This window comes from Lepisma saccharinum, chromosome 2 (assembly GCF_977018435.1).
Source record: "Lepisma saccharinum chromosome 2, izLepSacc3.1, whole genome shotgun sequence".
Taxonomy (NCBI): Eukaryota; Metazoa; Arthropoda; class Insecta; order Zygentoma; family Lepismatidae; genus Lepisma; species Lepisma saccharinum.
This window is the reverse complement of record NC_139230.1, coordinates 118,624,867-118,645,207: the sequence shown is the minus strand read 5'-3', so window position 1 is coordinate 118,645,207 and position 20,341 is coordinate 118,624,867. Positions and strand designations below refer to the sequence as shown.

The window sequence follows — 20,341 nt, the reverse complement described above, 5'->3', positions numbered from 1 at the left end:
ACCTATCCAAGAGAAGAAAGACAATCTTATCATTGAAAAATGTGGAATATTTAGCTCGAACGAATGAATATGTGTAATATTTAATATGTATTATAGTTTTATTTTCCCTGGATCCCACTTTAAACTGTAGGTCCAGTCCCGATTAGCCTTACTGTGCATAAAGTGGACTTAAAACACCAAATCAAACCAAATCAAACCAAGTTTTATTTTCCCCATACTATTAACATTCTTCATACTATCCGTGAATGATTTTTGAGTTGTTAAGTTCATTTATACAAAGATAGGTTAATCGGGACTGAACCTACATTTTTATTTGGGATCCGAACAAGTATGTGCCCTCCCACCCACCCCGGGTATCGAATCTGGGAGCTCTTGATTACAAGGCAACGACGTAACGTTTACCACTATCACTAATATTTCATTTATACGATTTTTCAATTTAATGTTGCTAACAAAATGTATTTTTTCGTTATTGATATTATCATTCTTCATAATACTCAGTCATTGTTATGTGCCCCTATATCCCGCTAAATCCGCCAGTGTATCAGTCGACAGCACCTATCATTGCTCTGTGTTTCTCTTTAACCCCCTGGCTATGCCCGCCGTGGTTTGTCGACGAGTCTGCCCTCTTGCGCCTGGAACTAGAAGCTAAGACACGTGGTTGGGGACCGTTAGCTGATTTCCCTCTCCTTCAGTCCTTGTCGACCGTACACGCATGCGCACGAACCTCGGAAAGTAAGTGCATCTGACGCTGTGTATGGGAGCCCGCCATCTGCAACGAATTCTAACGACCATAACCGTCATTTGTGTATCGCGAAATTGTCAAAAAAAGCTACACTAGCGCCACATACCCCCCCGTCCCGACCCTCAAGTTTGTGTATCGTGGTTTGTGTGTAGCATATCCGAGGTAAAAATAACTTTTCGCTGGAAACAATTTTCTGGGCTATTTACAGGTCGTAGAGTCCAAAAAATTGGGAGAGCTTTCCGAGGTACCGTCATTTTTACCTCGGTTAAATTTTTTACCTCGGAACGTTGGTGTTTAATCTCATGGGGCACCTCGGAACAACGGATTTGCGAACTCACACACACGCACACACACACACACACACACACACACGTACAGGGTCAACGAAGTTAGTAATAAGGTGTGTTTTATACAGCGTATATCGATACACATGTAGTTTGAATTGTATCTTCTGCAAATATGATGTATAAAGAAACAATCTGCCAGAGTACTTGTTGAAGCCAGTGTACGTGTGTATGTATGTATTGAAGTGTCACTTAAAAATCTCAAAATGGAAAAATAAGAGACTAAAACTTCCCTCTCTCTGCATTTTCTTCAATTCGAACATTGAGCATGTAGGAACGCTAGGCTAATAGAAGATCCTTAGAAAATCCTGAAGAAAATACAACCATAGTCGTTTACTTATTTAATAACTAATTGCAAAATTTTACAATTGAAAATTCATGTACATAACAACACGTTTGTAAGTTACTAAATGTGAACATACAAATTAAAAACATTGATTGGTCTTACAAGTTTCACTGTGGGAATATAAGGTGTCTAATAGAAAGAGATTCAGAGATTTCTATCCCGTCCTCCATTCTTAGTTTTCACTTTACAGAAATTGAATTCCAGTCACCTTAGAAATCCAGTCTATGAAAGGAGTAACTCTCGTGCATCCAGACGGCATTGTGGAAGGGCAGCTTCCACTGCCCCACGAGTGAACCCCAATTTGAATAGTACGTCCTCCGTCTTGTACAAATAATGGACTACCACTGTCTCCCTAAAGACGAAATAGAAAAATAGTTATTAGTGTTTGACATAATAGTTATTAATGTTTGACATATGTAAATAAGTTACGAGCAGCGTGGTAGTGTGGCGTCTTGTAATTTATTGTTTGGAGATTTCTTACTTTATCTACTGCAAATTACTAGGAACATATGTAATAATAATGGGGGTCAAAGGTTGGTATAGTCTCAGGGAGTGTTCAGATGCTGATATGGGCATTCTGTAAATACTGAGAAACGCCATTTGGTATAACATCTGCCAATGCCACCAACAAATCCTACCTCCACGTCCTCGAAATCTGTTTAGCCGCGTGACCCCTGGCCAATGCAGCGAAATCTGTAGCAGACAGAGGAGGATGAGGGCAAGTATCCAGCACCTAAAGTGGGTGACATCAGCTAAGGGAGTAAACCCCAACAGAAAATCCTGGTCCTCCATAGAAATAGGGGTTGAGCACTAGGCCGGCAACCTGGTCTCACATAAATAACCTCTCGTTAAAAAAGCTCAATTACAGAATGCCGGATGGATTAATGGAAAACGACCTAGGTCTAAGAAAAGGAACAAGAAAGATACAATCTGTGTAGGAACATGGAACATTATGACTATGTTAAAACCTGCAAAAATGCAAGAAATAGCTGATCAAGTCCTAACAACAAAGTTGCAGATAGTTGCATTATAAGAAGTAAGATGGAAAGGGCAAGGAGAAATCAAAAAAGATAAATGCTCTGTGTATTACAGTTGTAAACAATCTACAAAACAACAGGATTCCTAGTAAAAAAAGAAATTGCAAAGCATGTATTAGGATTTGAACCGGGTAGTGAGAGAATCTCCAAACTTCTAGTGAAAGTAAGGTTTTGTAATGTAACTTTTATAAACGTGAATTCTCCGACAGAAGGAAGATGACATCAAAGAAAGGTTTTATGAAGAACTACAAAGAGTGCAAAACAAAACTTCAAGACATGACCTGATAGTCCTGTTGGGAGATTTAAATGAAAAGAGGATGCATTTAATGAAGTATCAGGTAAACATACATTACATGAGACATCCAATATCAATGGAGAATTAGTATGTAGCCATGCTATTGCAAACAATATGTCTATAATGAGTACACGGCTCCAACATAAAAAGATACACAAAGACACCTGGGTGTCCCCAGATGGAAGAACTATCAACGAAATAGACCACGTTCTAGTAAATGAATCGAAAAAATAAATTATACAGGATGTAAAACCAATGAGAGGTCTGAACTGTGATTCAGACCATTTTTGGTCAAGGTAGTAATCAAACAAAAGTTAATACCTGTACGAGAAAGGAACCCAGGACAATAAATAAAATGGAATAGAAGAAAATGCAAAGTAAAGTAGTTCAGGAAACAACTGAGTCAAAGTTTGGAAGATATTTCTGACAAATCAAAGAAGCCGTTATGAAAACAGCAACCGATGCAATACAAACACAAGATTGTAAACGAAGGAATGAATGGCAGGATAATTAATGCAAAAATGGTAATGTATCAGGAAAATGCTGCAAGACAATAATGTCTACATAGACAAACTAGGGCAAACCGAGAAGATTATGAGAATAAAAGAAAAATTGCTAACAATGTATGCAAAAAGAAGAAAAAAGAATGGCTAAATGACAAGATTAAAGAAGTGTAGGAATTGCATACAAGAAATTACTCCAGATTTTTTTTTTAAGGCTGTAAAATCGCATGTAGGGAACTACACTGATGGAACTACAGCATTTAAAGATGCGTCGGGAGAAGAAATGTCTGAAAAAAAAAAGTACTACTCCGTTAGAAAGAGTATTTTCAGGATGTACTGAATTGTAATAACTTTTTGTCTGAAGATGAATTACATCAGACACCAGAGGAAGACACTGAAATACCTGTTCCAACGTATGATGAAGTAAATAAAATCACAAAATCCTTAAAAATGAATAAGTCACCGGTTCAGATAATATACCAGCGGAACTAATAAGACATGGAGGATACATGCTAAGGAACAAAATTTACAAATTAATACTCAACATACTATGGGATAAAGAAGAAATGCCACAGGAATGGTTACATGGTATCATCTGCCCAATTTTTATAAAAAGAGACAGGTTGCAGTGTAGTAACTACAGACCAATTACGCTTCTAAATGTCACATACAAAATCTTTGCAATTCTTCTAAAGAACAGGATCTCTGAAAATTATCAGCGGAAACAGAGTATACTATTCAAAGAAGAAAATATTCTAATCTAAACTAGTTTCCAGGAAAACAAAATTAAAATTGTACCAATCCATAATAAGACCTGTTGTTACATATGGCTGTGAAACCTGGGTGCTCAAAGAGGAAGCTGATGATATTTGAAAGAAATATATTAAGGAAAATATAGGAGAAGGTTGCCGAAATTGGACCACTCTGGGTTTTTCTTAATTCATTTCTCTATTAATTGACTAATTCGATATTTGTTTTAAAAAAGTATAAAACATTACATGCACTTTCATCGGATAGTAATACATTTTAAAATATAGGGAAAATATATAAGTACTAACATTTTGAATCAGTCAGAAAATTACCAAAGTACCACGTTCATTGAACATTTTAAGTTTATTTCAAAGTTGGGTTCTTAGATGCCAGGAAAAATTATCATTCTTCCATCCTATCCATGCAACAAAATCACCTGTTTTGAAAGTGACTATTGGGTTAAAAATTATCCGTGCCTCTACAAGAACACACGTAGATATGATGAAACACCATCATATTTTGGCTGATTTTCTGTATCTTCGAATCAGCAGTTTTCCCTCAAACATCAAATTAAAATGGAGAAATGCATCATGTTTTGGAACACAGGAGATGAACTGACGTAGAAACTTAACGAGAAAAGCACTCCCGACTCGAACATCGGTGTCTGATACAATGACTCATTGCTAAGTTTCTGAATTAATACATCCCCTTTGTTTGCCATGACATAATGTAATTTTCAGTCTGCGCACGCATCCGTAATTCAAAGGGAACAGATTCTGTTGCAGTCTCACTAGCTGGTCGAGAGAAATTCATGTATTAAATCAGCGGAAGCTAAAAAATCAGGCCAAGTAATTGCTGATTCGGTAGGCTAATATAGATTCTTTTTTAAATGGCACGGTAAGTAAGAGGTCTGGTTTAGAGTCCTAGTCGAACCTACATTTTCCAGGTCTGCGCATTGGTGTTCTTTGTGAGTGTCCATTCATCAATCTCATCACATCATCAATCATCCTCATCTTCGCGATTAGCCAAAATTAGTTAAATTAGTTAAATTAACCAAATCATTAAAAAATAAAGAACCTACATTTTCTTCATGTTTATAGGGGGACATTTTGAGAGGGGGACATTTCGAAAGGTACACCCTGCATATTTTTGGATGACTTACACCGCAAGAACTGCGTCCAGCACCTCCGTCAGAGCACAGCTGCTCGTCTATCATAGACCATCCTCTAGACCGGCACTGAGCATTGGACAACACGGTTAGCTGTGCATATTTCAGATAGTCGTTGTTAGAGCTGTCATCTAGAAAACGAATAACAAGATGATGTTAAAAATAAATCCCCACAATAGAACAGATATTTTAAAGTATTTTCTATCATGCAAATGCAAGATGTCTAATAAAATACTAGGTGTATTTGGAGCCATTCGCCTGTTTTTGACAAACAATTGAATGAAAAACTTCACTCTAAACTTTATTACAAAGGTAGGTTGTAATTATTTAGAAAAAAACACCTCCTAAATTAATCGTCCTTTTGAAACAAAGCTGTGGTATATTAACAAACAGATTATCTTTGGCCACATTTGAGTTGTGTTTACGATATAAAATCACTGTGCTACGCTGTTAATTTAGTATCTTAATTGTACAATTTCGCTTATGTTATGTACAAAATTAATTATTTATTATTATTATTATTATTATTATTATTATTATTATTGGAGCATTTCATGGATTTTGTCATCATATAGTTCAGTATTTCTATTCTAATGTTGAGTTTTAACGAATAATATAGTAGGCTATATTGGTTAGTCTACATAAAGTGTGAGAATTTTCGCTCAATTCGCACCACTTCTTATACCATTTATTCATTTTTATCTTACAGTAATCCCCTCATATTTAGATGCCTTGTGTTGTCCACATATTTCTAATTGTTAGCCAATCGGAATAGAAAATGCAAAGAAAAAGGCAAGTCTATATTTGTTCTACTGAACGGGGAGGCAATTCAATAAAATGAAAGATCGATCAGGATGAGCCATTCTCTAGCAGAGCCGTATCTTCCTTACTACACCACTTGAAGAAATTTGCAACCATGTCGAGATCAAAATGGTGGTGGCAATGTGTTAACCACCACAAAAAGTGCCATACAACACTGAATTCGAATGTTCTACACCTTCAGACCATAGGCGTGCGCAGACCCTCTGATTAGGAGGGGGCAAAAACTTTGATGATGATTCAGTCGGAAAGAATAACCTCATTTCATGTTTGTGTGTATGTGTGTGTGTGTGCGGAATAGGATCACATGTGAAATTATAGCAACAGGCAATGAAAAGGTGCCAAAAGGGTGGATAAATACAAATGATGAAGGAGACAGTAAACACTTAGCACACGAAGAGAAATACTTCTATATTTCGCGATATAAGTCGCATTTTCAACGTAGAAGATAGATAGATCTGCGTCACATAGAGTAGAGGCACAGAAAACTGACCGTAGCGTCTCTACGGTCAGTGTTGCCAGAGACAGTTGATAGAGAACAAAAAGTACTTTAACCAGTGTTTACTGTAGGGTGGGTGGGTAGTTTCGGGAAGGAGAGGAAAGGGTTACTGGTTGGCTAGGTTGAGTCCAGGGAGTATAGTGGCATGCATGCCTGCCTGCTATATAGGCCCTTTCCCATCGCCTGCGGAAAGATGTGTCAGAGTGGGGGGGGGGGGGGTAAAAGATGGATGATGGCAACACGGAAACAGTTATTGAAGGTGGTGTTATGGCTGTTGGTGTGGATGGCAACTGTGAAATCGGAGTTTTGGGTGCAGGAACGGTGATTATTGATCCTTATTGATTATTGATCAAGGATGGCCACACCTCCTAATTAGAAAACGAATGTCAACCTAAAAGTACATATTTTACACTTATGATTTCATTCGCAGTAATTTATATTAATTATTATTATGGCTATGCAGGAACGCGATAATTTCAAATTCAAGTGTAATATACCTCGTTTACATCGTGGAAAAATACCTTTCTTGCTCCTCCGTAGAAAAAAATCTACGTCGTCTACGATTAGGAGGGACTTTTGGCCCCCGTTTACACGCCTATGCCTCACATATGTTCTGCTGAAAGACAATGGTGTAACAATACACCAAGGATGGTGTAGTAGAACAACAATTCCGCATTACCAGCAGAAATAGTGGTTACACTTCTGTTACACGAAGTCTCACGGGCTCGGCAGCCGAGTTTGGAGTTCCGCGGAAGTGCCCGTGCGAGCAACATCGCCGTGCCTCTGCTCGTGAACCGGTGAGTCATCGGGACTCTGGCGTGCTAGACGACGCGAAACGCGTAAATTTTCAAGTCACGTAAAGTTGTTAAATTGAAGGAAAATGGAAATCCGTCGTGTAAATACGCTAAAGTTATGGTTTTCAAGTGTGAAGAAGTGCCCATCATCGCTGATGCTTCATCGTTGGATACGGGATACTCTTGCATTGACTGAAGACTAGGTATTAAGTATTGAACTGGACCAATACCGTAAGTGCGTATATATTAAGCTAGTGACGCGTCTATTAGGCGAACAGTTAATTAATAAATTTGAAGGGAAGTTAGTGTATTGTGATGAGGATGATGAACATGAAATTAGATTAGATTGGGCTGATAGGACAACTACACTAGTGAGACTACATGTTATACCAATGGAAATAACCGATAGTCATATCCGTACAGTGCTTGCGCAGTATGGTGAAATTAAGACCCCTCCGGTGGACGAGCGATATTCGGATGAGCATATTTATAAAACTCGTACAGGCATTAAGGTGGTGAGAATGGTTCTGAATAAGCCAATCCCGTCCTATGTATCAATACAGGGCATGCAATATTGGGTAACATATTATGGACAGAAACCTACCTGTAAAATATGTGAAGACACTCAACACACAGCACGGTTTTGTCCACACCGACGTGGTGCTATGGGTGAGCGAGTGATGCAAGATAATACCGGAGCATGTGCTACTCCTGTAGATATCCAGCCTAAGCAGTCATATGCAGCAAAGGTACATAGACCACCTAGCCAACGTTCAGCGCACGAGACGGATATAAAGGCTGACACACAATTTACAGTGTTGCCAATTCCAATGCAGTTGCACGAAAAAAGTGTGAACAATGAACGCGATAAAAATCTGCAAATAGAGCCGAAAAAAGCTGATGTTTTAGAACACAAAATGGACCCTACGAAGGAAACACCTCTACCTGCGTCTATCCACAGCACATCGTGGGCGGAAGAGGTGGCATCTTTAGACAACCTCCACAGTGACGTACGGGATAACGTGTTGGTGACTGACAGTCTGGCAACAACTGATCAAGCGATGCGCGAGTCTGACACTACGAGTAATCTTCAAATGGAGACTGACATGTACGAAGCAGGAGGATCCCATACACTGGAAGATCAACAAAACAAGGTTCAGCTTGGTGAAACCACAACAGGAACTAAGGACAATGCCAAAAGAAAATCAAATGTGAAGAGACTCCAGGAACAGAAGCAGTTGAAGAAGAAAAAAGTACAACAAAATGTGGCACCTGACCCCCACCACAAGAAGAACGTGAAGCAGCAGGCAATAGCCCCCTCCCCAGTGCGTATAACGAGATCCCAAAGTGTGACAAATTTGGCCCCGAGTGTTGATTTACAACCTGTGATCGGATCCAAATTCAGTGTTTCCCCTAGTGTGTCTAGTGAATGTGTGGGTGCAAGTAAAAATGAAAGTCAGAAATAGCATGTGTAAAATGAGTAAAGGTATATGATGCTTGGTCACGTGTTTACACGAGGTACCGTGCACATATGCAAGGTTTACGTTTCGTGTGCATGAAAGTGAGTGGAAAAACAGTGTACGAATGTTAGTGTCCCCTGGGCAAAATGTATAATTCACAGTGTTGGGTAATCCTAGTTCTTAAATTTCTGTTAGTTGTATATATGATGACTACTCTCCGTTTAGCTACGATCAATGTTAACAAAATGCGATCTTTCACTAAACAGGAGGCGCTAGGAGATTTTTTCCTACAATCATCTTTAGACATAGCACTTCTTCAAGAATGTGGAATAACAGCATTTAACCTCCCCCCAAACATATTAGTCTATAATAATGCGACCTTTCAAGCGACGGGAACAGCCCTGTTAGTACGTAACACCGTTCCGATTACAAATGTGATGTGCCATCCCAATGGTAGAATTATCTCAGCAAAAATAGCTAATGTTTGGGTATATAATTTATATGCACCTTCAGGGACACAATTTAGGAAACAGAGGGATGCGTTTTTTGCGACGGATGTCGCTACTGAAATGCAGGGTACAAGAGAACATATCATTTGCGCGGGCGATTTCAATTGTGTCCTGCATCCGCAGGACCAAAGACCTGGCTTTAATACCTCCAATTCTTTGCAAAAATTAGTAAATGGGTTTAATTTTACAGATGTATGGAATGTCAAATATTTTGGACAGAAAGGGTACACGTACATTCGTAATAATTGTGCTTCCCGTTTAGATCGATTTTATGTAACACCACATTTACGCCAACAAATCAAGTCGCTTAGTATAACACCCACCTGTTTTTCAGACCATAGTGCCGTAATCATGGCGATAAATGTGGATATACCAATAGTACCGAGAGGGTATGGCTACTGGAAATTAAATGCTTCTATCCTTACAGATGCAAATTTCCAACAAGCCTTTCAGGACCAATGGAATGTATGGGAAGCACACCGTACCAGACAAAGTGATATAATTCGCTGGTGGGATGAAATTCTTAAACCGGGCATAAAACGGTTTTGTCTTAGTTATTGTAAGGAACGTTCTAGTGACTGGAATAATAAATATAATTTTTATTACCGTGTGCTGCGTGAACTTATTCATGAAGCCACTGAAGGGAAACAAGTGCAAACAGAGGTAAAACGTGTACAAGCTGTACTGCTGAGGATGACAACTGAAAGACGACAAGGTGTAAAAATTCGCAGCAGACTCCCCCACTTTGATAAAGAGGAGGTTGCATCTATAAGCCATGTGCTGCAAGAAAGACACAATGCGAAAAGACAATTTATTAGCGAAATAAACGACAATTCTGAAATTAAAATAACAACAGCCCCGGAAATACGTAACAGATTTTACAACTATTTTGAGAATCAATTTTCCCAACCAATAACACATAATGTAGATTTGACGAATAAATTGGAATCCTTGTCCGAGGTCCTTGACGATGAGGAACGTGAGCAATTAAATAACGACTACACAAGCGAAGAAGTATTCCGTGCGGTTAAGTCAGGGAAGCCGTTTTCTGCACCTGGTCTGGATGGGATACCAAACAAACTCTACCAAACATTTTGGACGTTGATGGGAAAAACACTAACTGAATGGATAAATGCAGTGTTCCGAAGGTATAAAATGGGAAAATCCTCGAATACTGGGATTATAGTTTTAATACCAAAATGTGTGAAACCCACTGAAGTTGGTCAATATAGACCCATTACCCTCTTATGTACTGATTATAAAATATTCTCTCGCTGTATGCTAGGCAGACTTATGCCTTATGTAGAAAAACTAGTTGGAGATACACAATATGTTTTTGGTATGAACAAGAAAATTACAAATGTCTTACAAACGCTTCGTGAAGTGCTTACTTGTTATAGAGTCAATAGCAATAACCATGATAATGCTATATTAGCAATAGATTTTCAACGAGCATTTGACTCGGTACACCATGATTATATATTTAATGTGCTTCAAAAGTACGGTATACGTGGACATTTTTTGTCAGCATTTAAAAGCCTTTATAGTAACGCAACATCCAAAATACAAATAAATGGATTTATGACAAGAGAACTTCCTATTCACAAGGGAGTAAGACAAGGTGACCCATTATCGATGATAGCTTTCTGTATCTCATTGAGACCCCTCCTTTCTGCATTAGAAAAGCAAGTACAAGGCATCACCATACAATCTATAAACACAAAGGTGTTGGCTTATGCTGATGATGTCAATATATTAATAAATACGCAGTCTGATATTGCTGCGACGTCTAAAGTATTACAGGAATTTGGTCCCCTTTCAGGGCTCACAGTAAATCAGAAAAAATCAACTCTTATGCATTTAAACCCGGATATAACTTACCCTCAGAGCGGAGAATTTCATGTTGTTCCATCGATAAAAATACTTGGAATAATTTTCGCACGCTCCCTTCAACGAATGATCCAGTTAAACTATGACAGAGTGATAAATGGTGTTAAAGCAGTTCTACAAATGAATAAATTTCGAATAATTAGTATACAGCCAAGAGTGACGTTTGTACAGGTGTACGCTCTCTCCAAGGTGTGGTATGTAGCAAAAATCCTCCCGTTGAGGCAACTGGATATTTTTAAGCTCAAGAGTGCTGTGAACTGGTTTGTCTGGAACGGTCAAATCTTGAGGGTAAATCACGCAACGCTTTGTTTACCCTATGCAGAAGGGGGAATGAACCTTGTAAACGTGGAATATAAAAGCCAGGCTCTACGTATACAAGCTGATGTAACGACACTGATTCAACACCCAAACAGCCTCACTAGTAAAGTTCTGAGACACGCCTTGGACAACATTCAATTAGCGGCCCCCATTGATGTTACAAGACTTCCAGACAGATTATGGTATTTTAAGAATACAATAGTGGATATCAGTTACGCTTTAATACAATCTCCAATCCTTCCAACGCAAGAGACGTCAAAAATATATAGAAGACTGTGTTCACTATCACAAAAACAGTGTAAAATTGTAGATCGGAATCCAAGAGTCAATTGGCGGGAAGTATGGAATAATATACAGGCCCGCCACCTTACGTTAAGAGTCAGATCAGCTTGGTATATAATTGTACACCAAATATTCATTACTGGAGTTAAACTTTATGATATAAAATTAGTAAATACTCCAATATGTGCTACATGTAATGTACAAGATAATTTAGTGCATAAGCTTAGTGAATGTCAAATAATCCAAAAATCATGGTTATATATCAAAAAACTTGTGAGTACAATTTGTCGTACATCAGAACGTAACATTTCAGTAGATATTCTTTTGTATCCTTCCTTTGCATATTATCCAAGAACAAAACGCCACAGTGTACAATGGCTCTTAGGCCAATATGCCCTTTTTGTATCCATATATAGGCAACAAGATTTTCACATCCAATTTATCAATCACCTGCACCAGGAATACCAAATGATCCCTCGTTGTAAAAGAGATATGTTATATGCAAATTTCCTAAATGTAATGTTAACTTTATAATGACAAAAATGTAAACATGTACAATAATATGTAATAGTTTCAAATAAAAAAAAAAAAAAAAGCTCATTAGGCGGTCGACTTTCGAACTCAGCCCCGAAGTTCCGGGGTTTAAGTCCCCTGGATAGAGAAGTTCTTTGTGAGTACCCCTTCATTAACTTCATCTCTTATCGTCAAAATTTGCCAAAAGTGTAAGGAATGAGACGTAAAATAACAAAAATACAATACATGTTGAAAAAAAAAATATTTTGGTTATTAACACTCACTGTTTTACAGTGGCATGGAAAATCGTTTCCGGGAGATTTCACATAGGAGCGAAAGGCGACACGTGTCGCTTGAGGATTTTACCATTCGAACGCAGACTTGTTCAGCCTATCATGCTGCTAAGGTGTGAAACGTTGATGTTGGTTAGCTAGTTCCCAAGTGACATGTGTCGCTTCGGTCCGAAATCTCCCGTCCCACCAATATTCCCTGAGGATACTTGGTATTGCATTTCTGGTCATTTTAGATAAAAATTTCTACTTTCACCATAGCGGATTCGGGCCCTTTTTGCCCTCACTCGATAATGGACGAAATCTGATGCCCTCGCATTTTTTATACGTTGTTGTAAACAATAAATTTAAGAAATAAAAAACAAAACCATTTTTTTACCCGACTAAAATGAGATGTTAAGAAGTGTAAATATCTGTCTCTATTATATTTTGGGGCCAATGTGCGCTTATGAAAATTTAACTTAGAGTGCTCAATTATTTTATGTAAGATTTTTATCACGTAATGCAACTATTTAGCTCTATATTTTTGAAATTCGGAAAAAGGTAGACCGAACCCACCATATGCCCAAGGAAAACTACACACATGAAAGAAATGTGCAAACACCCTTAATTAATCTTCAATCGGCCATTCATTCATCGTGTAAGAGATTCACCCAACAAAGTGATACTTGGTACTCTTCCACCTCGCCTATTTTATCCGTAATACTTCTGGTTGTTTATAAAATGTTGACTTGACACGGAAGACACCCTCCATTTATGTTAATATTTCAATCAATTTACAATTAACTATATTAATTACTCACTGTCGCCATCGCCTCCCCATCCAGATAGTGTTCCTATTCTTCCTGCAAATGAGTTTCCTGCTTGTGAACGATAAGGCAGACCAATTGGTTGAATAGTGGCTGTGAAATGAAGGTAATTATATTTGGAATCATATTTTGTATTTTCAACCGATACATGTTTTCTTCAAAAAAAACAAAAATAATTCATGAAGTTCCATACTAGATGGAAATGATATATGTAGTTATACACTGTTATAGGAACAGAAAGTTACAAAGTTTTAGAATACCTTAACAATACCTCAGAAATTGTGAAAACTGCAGCTGTAATCAAGATTTATTTTGTTGTTTATGCACAATAAAGTAATTTCTCTGGTATCATTTTTTCCAGTCGATATACCTAGGTATGTAGTTATTATTTTTCGCAGTGAGATTAATATTAAAAGTATTTTATTAATTTGCTGTTAATAAGTGGGACAAATTTAATTTTGTTATTTTGAAAAAAATTACAGAACTGTAAACTTTTATTTACGTGTAATATAATTTGTGTTGGCATTGAAGGAAATTTGGTAAAATGTCATTATCATGATTTACTAACAAAATAAAATCACACTCTAATTTAGAAAATGTTTTATTATTGGTTCATTATAGAATGATAACCTCATTTGCTTCCTTTCACTTTGTCAAGATACACTGGATAAATGCTAATTCCTGTTCATGAGTATGAATTTTGTCTGTCCTTTTATCTCCATTTCATTATATCATTATTCATTCTTATCATCATTATCAACTTATGGTGGAAGAAAAGTTACGTAATTAATTACGTTACGAACAAACAGGAATCAACAGTGTTTGTAAAATTTATCTGAAAACCAAATCAATACTAATCGTGTTCATAGAGAGTCGTTATTAATAAACAAAATATAATATATAAAGTAAAAATTCCAAAAAAAATAGAAAAGCCATTACCTGTGTATTGAACGGGCTGTGGCAATTTAAGGAGCGCAATGTCATACCCTAAGGATGGTGGATTGTAATTGGGATGTTCAATAGCTGCGCTGGTTGTTGTCAGCTCCAGTCGCCCTGGTTCATTGGTATTCTGAGGATTCAGTGCTCCTAGGATTATTCTAAACCTATTTTCTCCCCTAAATATAAAGACAAATAATTATTATCAATCATTTTCGTTACGCATTTAAATTTTATTAAATTTCTTGCTGAACGCATTAGTCTCAAGTAAATAAGACAGTCAGTGTCTTTAAATTTAGTGTGAAAAACTTTATTACAGCAAAGAACTCTTGGTTCGATAGCTCAAGAAACTTGGAGGTAAAGGTGATAATGATACTACTATGACCGTACATGATCTCCATAAACTGAGTCTCGAGTGGCCATACACTCGAAATGGAAATTTTCATGAAACCTTCGTTAACCTGGTGTTGTCTTTCATTTTCTATTTTTTTTGTCTCTGGCTACTACTAAGACAAGATTAACTAGAAAAATGACGCGCTGCATTACAATTAATAATAGTTAATATGAAAATATTTACAAAAATATCACATAATATAAAATACACTGGATACAAGCCTTTTCTTCCCATTTTAAAATTTAAACAGATAGAAATCTTGAATGGTAGTCAACTCTCCCAGCAGGATTTTTTAAACTCCAATGTTGATATTGTCAATACTTTGTCTTAATATTTATTAAAATAATTAATTTGTTCAACTGAAAGCCATTTCTATATTACTATTTTGGGTATGATGAAGTATTGGATTTATTCTTTAGAACGTCAACAAAATATCTGCTCAGCTTAGTATAAGAACTATAAAAAGCATGCTGCAAGAACGATTTGATCTTACGTTTGATTTTGGATGCCTATCCCACTTTATACCATAAATCAGGGAACACATAATATTCGAAAGTGTGAAAGAAAAATTAGTGACCTTGGAAAGAGAACCCAAATTTGTGTAAAGATCTCGTGTAGGATAATATCTCTATCACAACACGCGAATTAACAAGACACGACAAATAATATTAGTTAACAAATAAAAAGTAAAAAAGAGAACGACAAGGGACAAAAGAGAAGGCGACATATCATATCATACTCTTTTAAGTCCATTTGGCATCAACAAATCTCCACGTAGAGGGGAAGCTAATATAAATAATAATATCTACTATTAAAGAGTATTAACAGTTTAGTTCATACTGAAAATCCAAATTTACTGAAAAAACGCCGATCCGATCCACACCTGTTCATTTCGAGACCTGGCCATATTACATCATTATCACAGAGATAAATTTGGGCTGGATGTAACGTTGTTTTAATTGTTTGTTTTTCTTGGTTTATTTTCTTTGTTTGTTTGATTAAGCTCATTTAATTCTCAAAAAGGCTAATTGGAACTGAACTTACGGTTGAATGTGAGATCCGAAACACTAGATTAGCTATATCCCTCCAAAAGAAACCGAACACTGAACCAATTGATTACAAGTGAACAGCGTTATAACTACTTCATCGAGGAGACCATTATTTGTGTTTTCATTTTTACTATATTACGTTGCATTTCTGCCGATTTTGGTTTATTGTGACGATGAGGATAAGTAACGATTAGTAAATTGATGAAGACATGCTGATAAATAACACTCATACAGAGAACCGGACTCGAATCCGACACTATTTCTGACGAGATCTAATATTGACCATTTCACGCTCTCGGCACACACTTGGCAGGCTTTACTATCGTATACCACATCAACTGAATATTTATTTATTTATTTTATTTTATTTATTTACCAGAGAATTCCAAATACAGCTTTGGCCATTTTACATTGGAATGTAATAACAATGGAAATAACAAAAAATAACAATGGAAGTAACAATAAATAATAATAACATAAACTAAAATACCAAATTTTTCCCCTTCATACTTCGCGTTTGTGCATACATACATATGAGATAAAGTGGATTACATATTGTTACACAGTAGCTTTTTAAAACGTGACTGGTTTACAAAAATATTAACTTGGTTTGGTAGGGTGTTGTATTGGCCAGGTAGTCTGTGGAAGAGAGAACGTTGTATTAGGCTTAATCTGGGTTTCTGATACGTGAAAAGCTGAGTGCTCCTTGTGGTGCGGGACGGTACTCGAAAGTGAATTTCTTGAAGAAGGTGATCACTTCTTATGTTCCCATTGATTATTTTATGGAGAAAAATATGGTGTGGAAGTATGTGTCTATCATGAGGGGTATGGATATTTAGCATTTTCAGAAGGATGGACTTTTTTAAATGTTTTGTAGAAGTAGTGTAATTGGCTATATTACTGGGGCGATAGATGATAAGTGTTTTGACTGAATAGAAATATTTAAAACTAAGGCAAAATGTCTATAAAATTTTATTGTTACTGTGTAAAACCTACGATTTTTGTAAAAAAAAAGCTTCCGAGAAAAGATGACCCCCTCAAATTGATGTGGCTAAACCTGAATTTGCTAAAATTGCTGTTTATAAATTTGTTAAAAATATGGTTTTTCTCAATATTGTTTTAACTACACTTAAAAGTAATCCAAGATGCTCTTAAGAGCTACACCTACCTACACACACCCACACACATCTATCTATACCCTCCCACACACACCTATACCTATATATATTTACCCATACATATATATACAAGTCTACTTCTGGTCTACTTCTATTGCATCATGTTGTGCAACAAATTATTATTCAATATTATGCAACAAATTATTAGACGTGTGTTGTTTTCTGATTGGTTGGTTATGATGTAATGGGTGTCTTCTGATTGGTTCACTGTTTCAGATGCGATTCGCGATTAGGCTATTTAAAGAGTTCTTGCATTACAGATCAGTTAATATTGTGAGAATAGTTGAAGAGTATAGAGGTGTTGTTCCAGTGCTCCTCATATTATAGCTCTGTTTGGTTTGATATACTGATTTTTTTATTATTTATATTAAACATATTTCTAGTATACTGAACAAGAATCTTATATTTTATATAAAAGAGTTTGATATTTCTTACATCCAGCTGTAATTAGTTTATATTTAGAGTTTTGGCTTGCAGCTGTTGCAATTTGTTTCCGTGTGTTTTACAAGATCAATACATAACACATGCTATTGGGTCGTTGCCTTTCTATGCATGTCTGCACACGCTATTGAGGCAGGTTAGTCTTTAAGTAGGTCAATGCTGTTCTGTCGATCAATACTTATTCCACCTTCGTGCATGTAAGCTATATTGGCATTACAATTTGGCATAGTTTTATTAAGTATAAAATTTTGATTTGAATCCCAAGAAATTTGATATAATAAACCTAGGATAAAAATTAATAATATTAACATATTAAATATATACAATAATTATACAAAATACACTGCTGAACCTAATTCATAATTTATATTAAATATAGAGTTTTAATTTAAACCCCAAGAAATTTTATAACTAATAACAAAAATGCCAAATCAAAAATATTGTGATCAATGCAATACGAATATTTCTAGCTCTAATTGGGCTAAGCACCAAAAGAATTGTAATCCAGACAAATATAGAACTCCCACAAAAATATGCCCAAAATGTCATAGAAAATATAGTCTGGAATAATTCTTATATAAACATAAAAATAATTGTTCTGCACAACCATCTACATCTTCATCTGGTCTAAAAAGAAAACTTGAAACACCTATTAATTATAAACCAGCAAAGCAGCTCTGCAATGCACCTATTCATAGTACTTTTAATAGTCAACTAAAGGATTACCGTTTTATATCAGAGTCAAAATGTGATATTAAGAATTTTTTTAATAATATAAATTCTGATGTGCAGGATATTCTAAATAAACAAAAGAGCTCTTATAAATTATCTTTCAAATTATTTATACAATATAAGAAATTAAATGGAACAAAATTTACACACCCCCACATAACAGAAACTGTAGCTATATATTCAAATACAAATTTAAACAAAATAATAAGCAGTTTGATAGAGCAATTAATTATTAAACACTCTGAATTTTCTGCAAAAGAATCAGGATGGAGTTTATGTGGAAGTCCACACAAGTTATATATTAATATTTCTAAATTTAACCCACTACAAGGTTCGACATATCTGCCATTACCTGCCAATATTAAAAACAAAAAAGCTGTGGTTAACATAGAAAATAATGATGAGAAATGTTTTCTGTGGTGTATTTTAGCTGCTTTGTATCCAGTTTTAAATAATCCAGAAAGAATAAGTTATTATAAACAACATGAAAATGATTTTAATGATGCAATGGAGGGCTTAGAATATCCAATGTCTATTCAAAATATTCATAAATTTGAAAAAAAGGCCAGAGATATCAATGGTAAACCATTATATATTAATGTATTTATTTGTTCTACTGGTGCTGGGAATTGCTTGATAGAACCTCTCAGACTTAGTACAGTTGATGATGATTTTGCTGTTCCGATTGATTTGCTTTTAATTGAGGGGGATAGCACATACCATTACACTTTAATACATAATCTTGAAACTTTAGTAATAAAACAAGTAAATAAATCTAATACAATATTTAAGTTGTGCCGAAGATGTTTAACTGTATTTGATGGTAGAAAAATGGTAAATGGGGTTCGTGAACGTAACACAGAAATTGCTAAAAACAAATTAGTTGAACATTTAAAATATTGTGGAAATCATAAACCTGTTCATATGGTGATGCCTAATCCAAGTGAAAATGCCAAATTTAAAAAATTTGAAGCTTTGTTGGAACACCCAGCATATATAGTTTGTGATTTTGAATCAAACCTCAAACCCCTTGCGTTCTGCAACCCAGATCCTGATGAATCTTCAATTACATCATACCAGTTACATGAACCTTCTAGTTTTTGTTATATAATTATACGGGATGGTGTAGCTAGTGAACCACAATTATACATGGGACCAAAGGCTATCAAAGAATTTGCACATAGAATAGAAAATGAGTGCCATGATATAGCATCTAATATCTTATTAAAATCAAGACCTATGATACTTTTAACAGAAGAACAAATTGAAAATTTCAAAAATACAAAAAAATGTCCGGTATGTGATTGTGAATTTTCAGATACAAATATCAAGGTGAAACACCATTCCCATACAAATGGTAAATTCTTAATGGCTCTGTGTAAAAACTGTAATATTAAGATCCAGAGACCAAAATTTGTCCCGATATTTTGCCATGGTGCATCTAATTATGATTTTCATCATCTGATCAGGTACGAGGGGTTTGACAAGCAGAATTTAAATATTTTAGCAGAAAATGATGAGAAATATATAGCTATTAGCAAGATAATTAAAGTTAATGGTGTTCCTATTCACTTAAGATTTCTTGATTCATACAGAATTTTGTCGGCTAGCTTGGCTACTCTGGCCAGTCAATTATCTGATGATCAATTTAAAATTACTTGTGACAACGTTTCCAAATCAGGACTTGAAATTAATTAGGCGAAAAGGTGTATACCCATATGACTATGTTACAGATTTTTCTAAATTTGATGAGTGTGCTTTGCCACCACAAAAAGCATTCTATAGTAAACTCAGGGCCACCGAAATCACTGATGAAGATTATCACCATGCTCAGTTGATGTGGACTAATTTAAAATGCCAGACATTTGGTGATTATCATAAGGCATATTTAAAACTTGATGTAACTCTTTTAGCCGATATACTTCAGGCATTTAGAAAATCTTCAATAGAAAATTATAGGCTAGATCCAATTTATTTTCATAGTGCTCCACGCCTAGCATGGTCTGCAATGTTTTTGAATACTAAAATGGAATTGAATTTAATCCAAGGTCAAGATATGTATCTTTTTATGGAGCAATGTATAATATGAGGCATGGTACAATGTTCTCAGAGATATGCCAGAGCTAATAATAAATACATTTCTGATTATGATCCAGAGTTGCCATCAAATTATATACTTTATGTTGATGCTAACAGTTTATATGGGTATGCTATGATGGATAAATTGCCATATGCAGGGC

General features: G+C 35.8%; 1 protein-coding gene across 1 annotated transcript in view; it reads right to left on the bottom strand.

Annotated features, from left to right (window-relative positions):
• Positions 1–1,535: 1,535 nt before the first annotated feature.
• LOC145984479 (chymotrypsin-like protease CTRL-1) overlaps positions 1,536–20,341 on the bottom strand; it is a 97,363-nt gene continuing 78,557 nt past the window's right edge. The window contains exons 4-7 of the mRNA XM_083118138.1: positions 14,311–14,486; positions 13,366–13,464; positions 5,183–5,319; positions 1,536–1,787 (exon numbers count right to left, since the gene is read on the bottom strand). Coding sequence (XP_082974264.1) covers positions 1,620–1,787; positions 5,183–5,319; positions 13,366–13,464; positions 14,311–14,486 — 580 coding nt within the window. The 3' untranslated portion in view covers positions 1,536–1,619. The remainder of the gene's footprint in view (positions 1,788–5,182; positions 5,320–13,365; positions 13,465–14,310; positions 14,487–20,341) is intronic.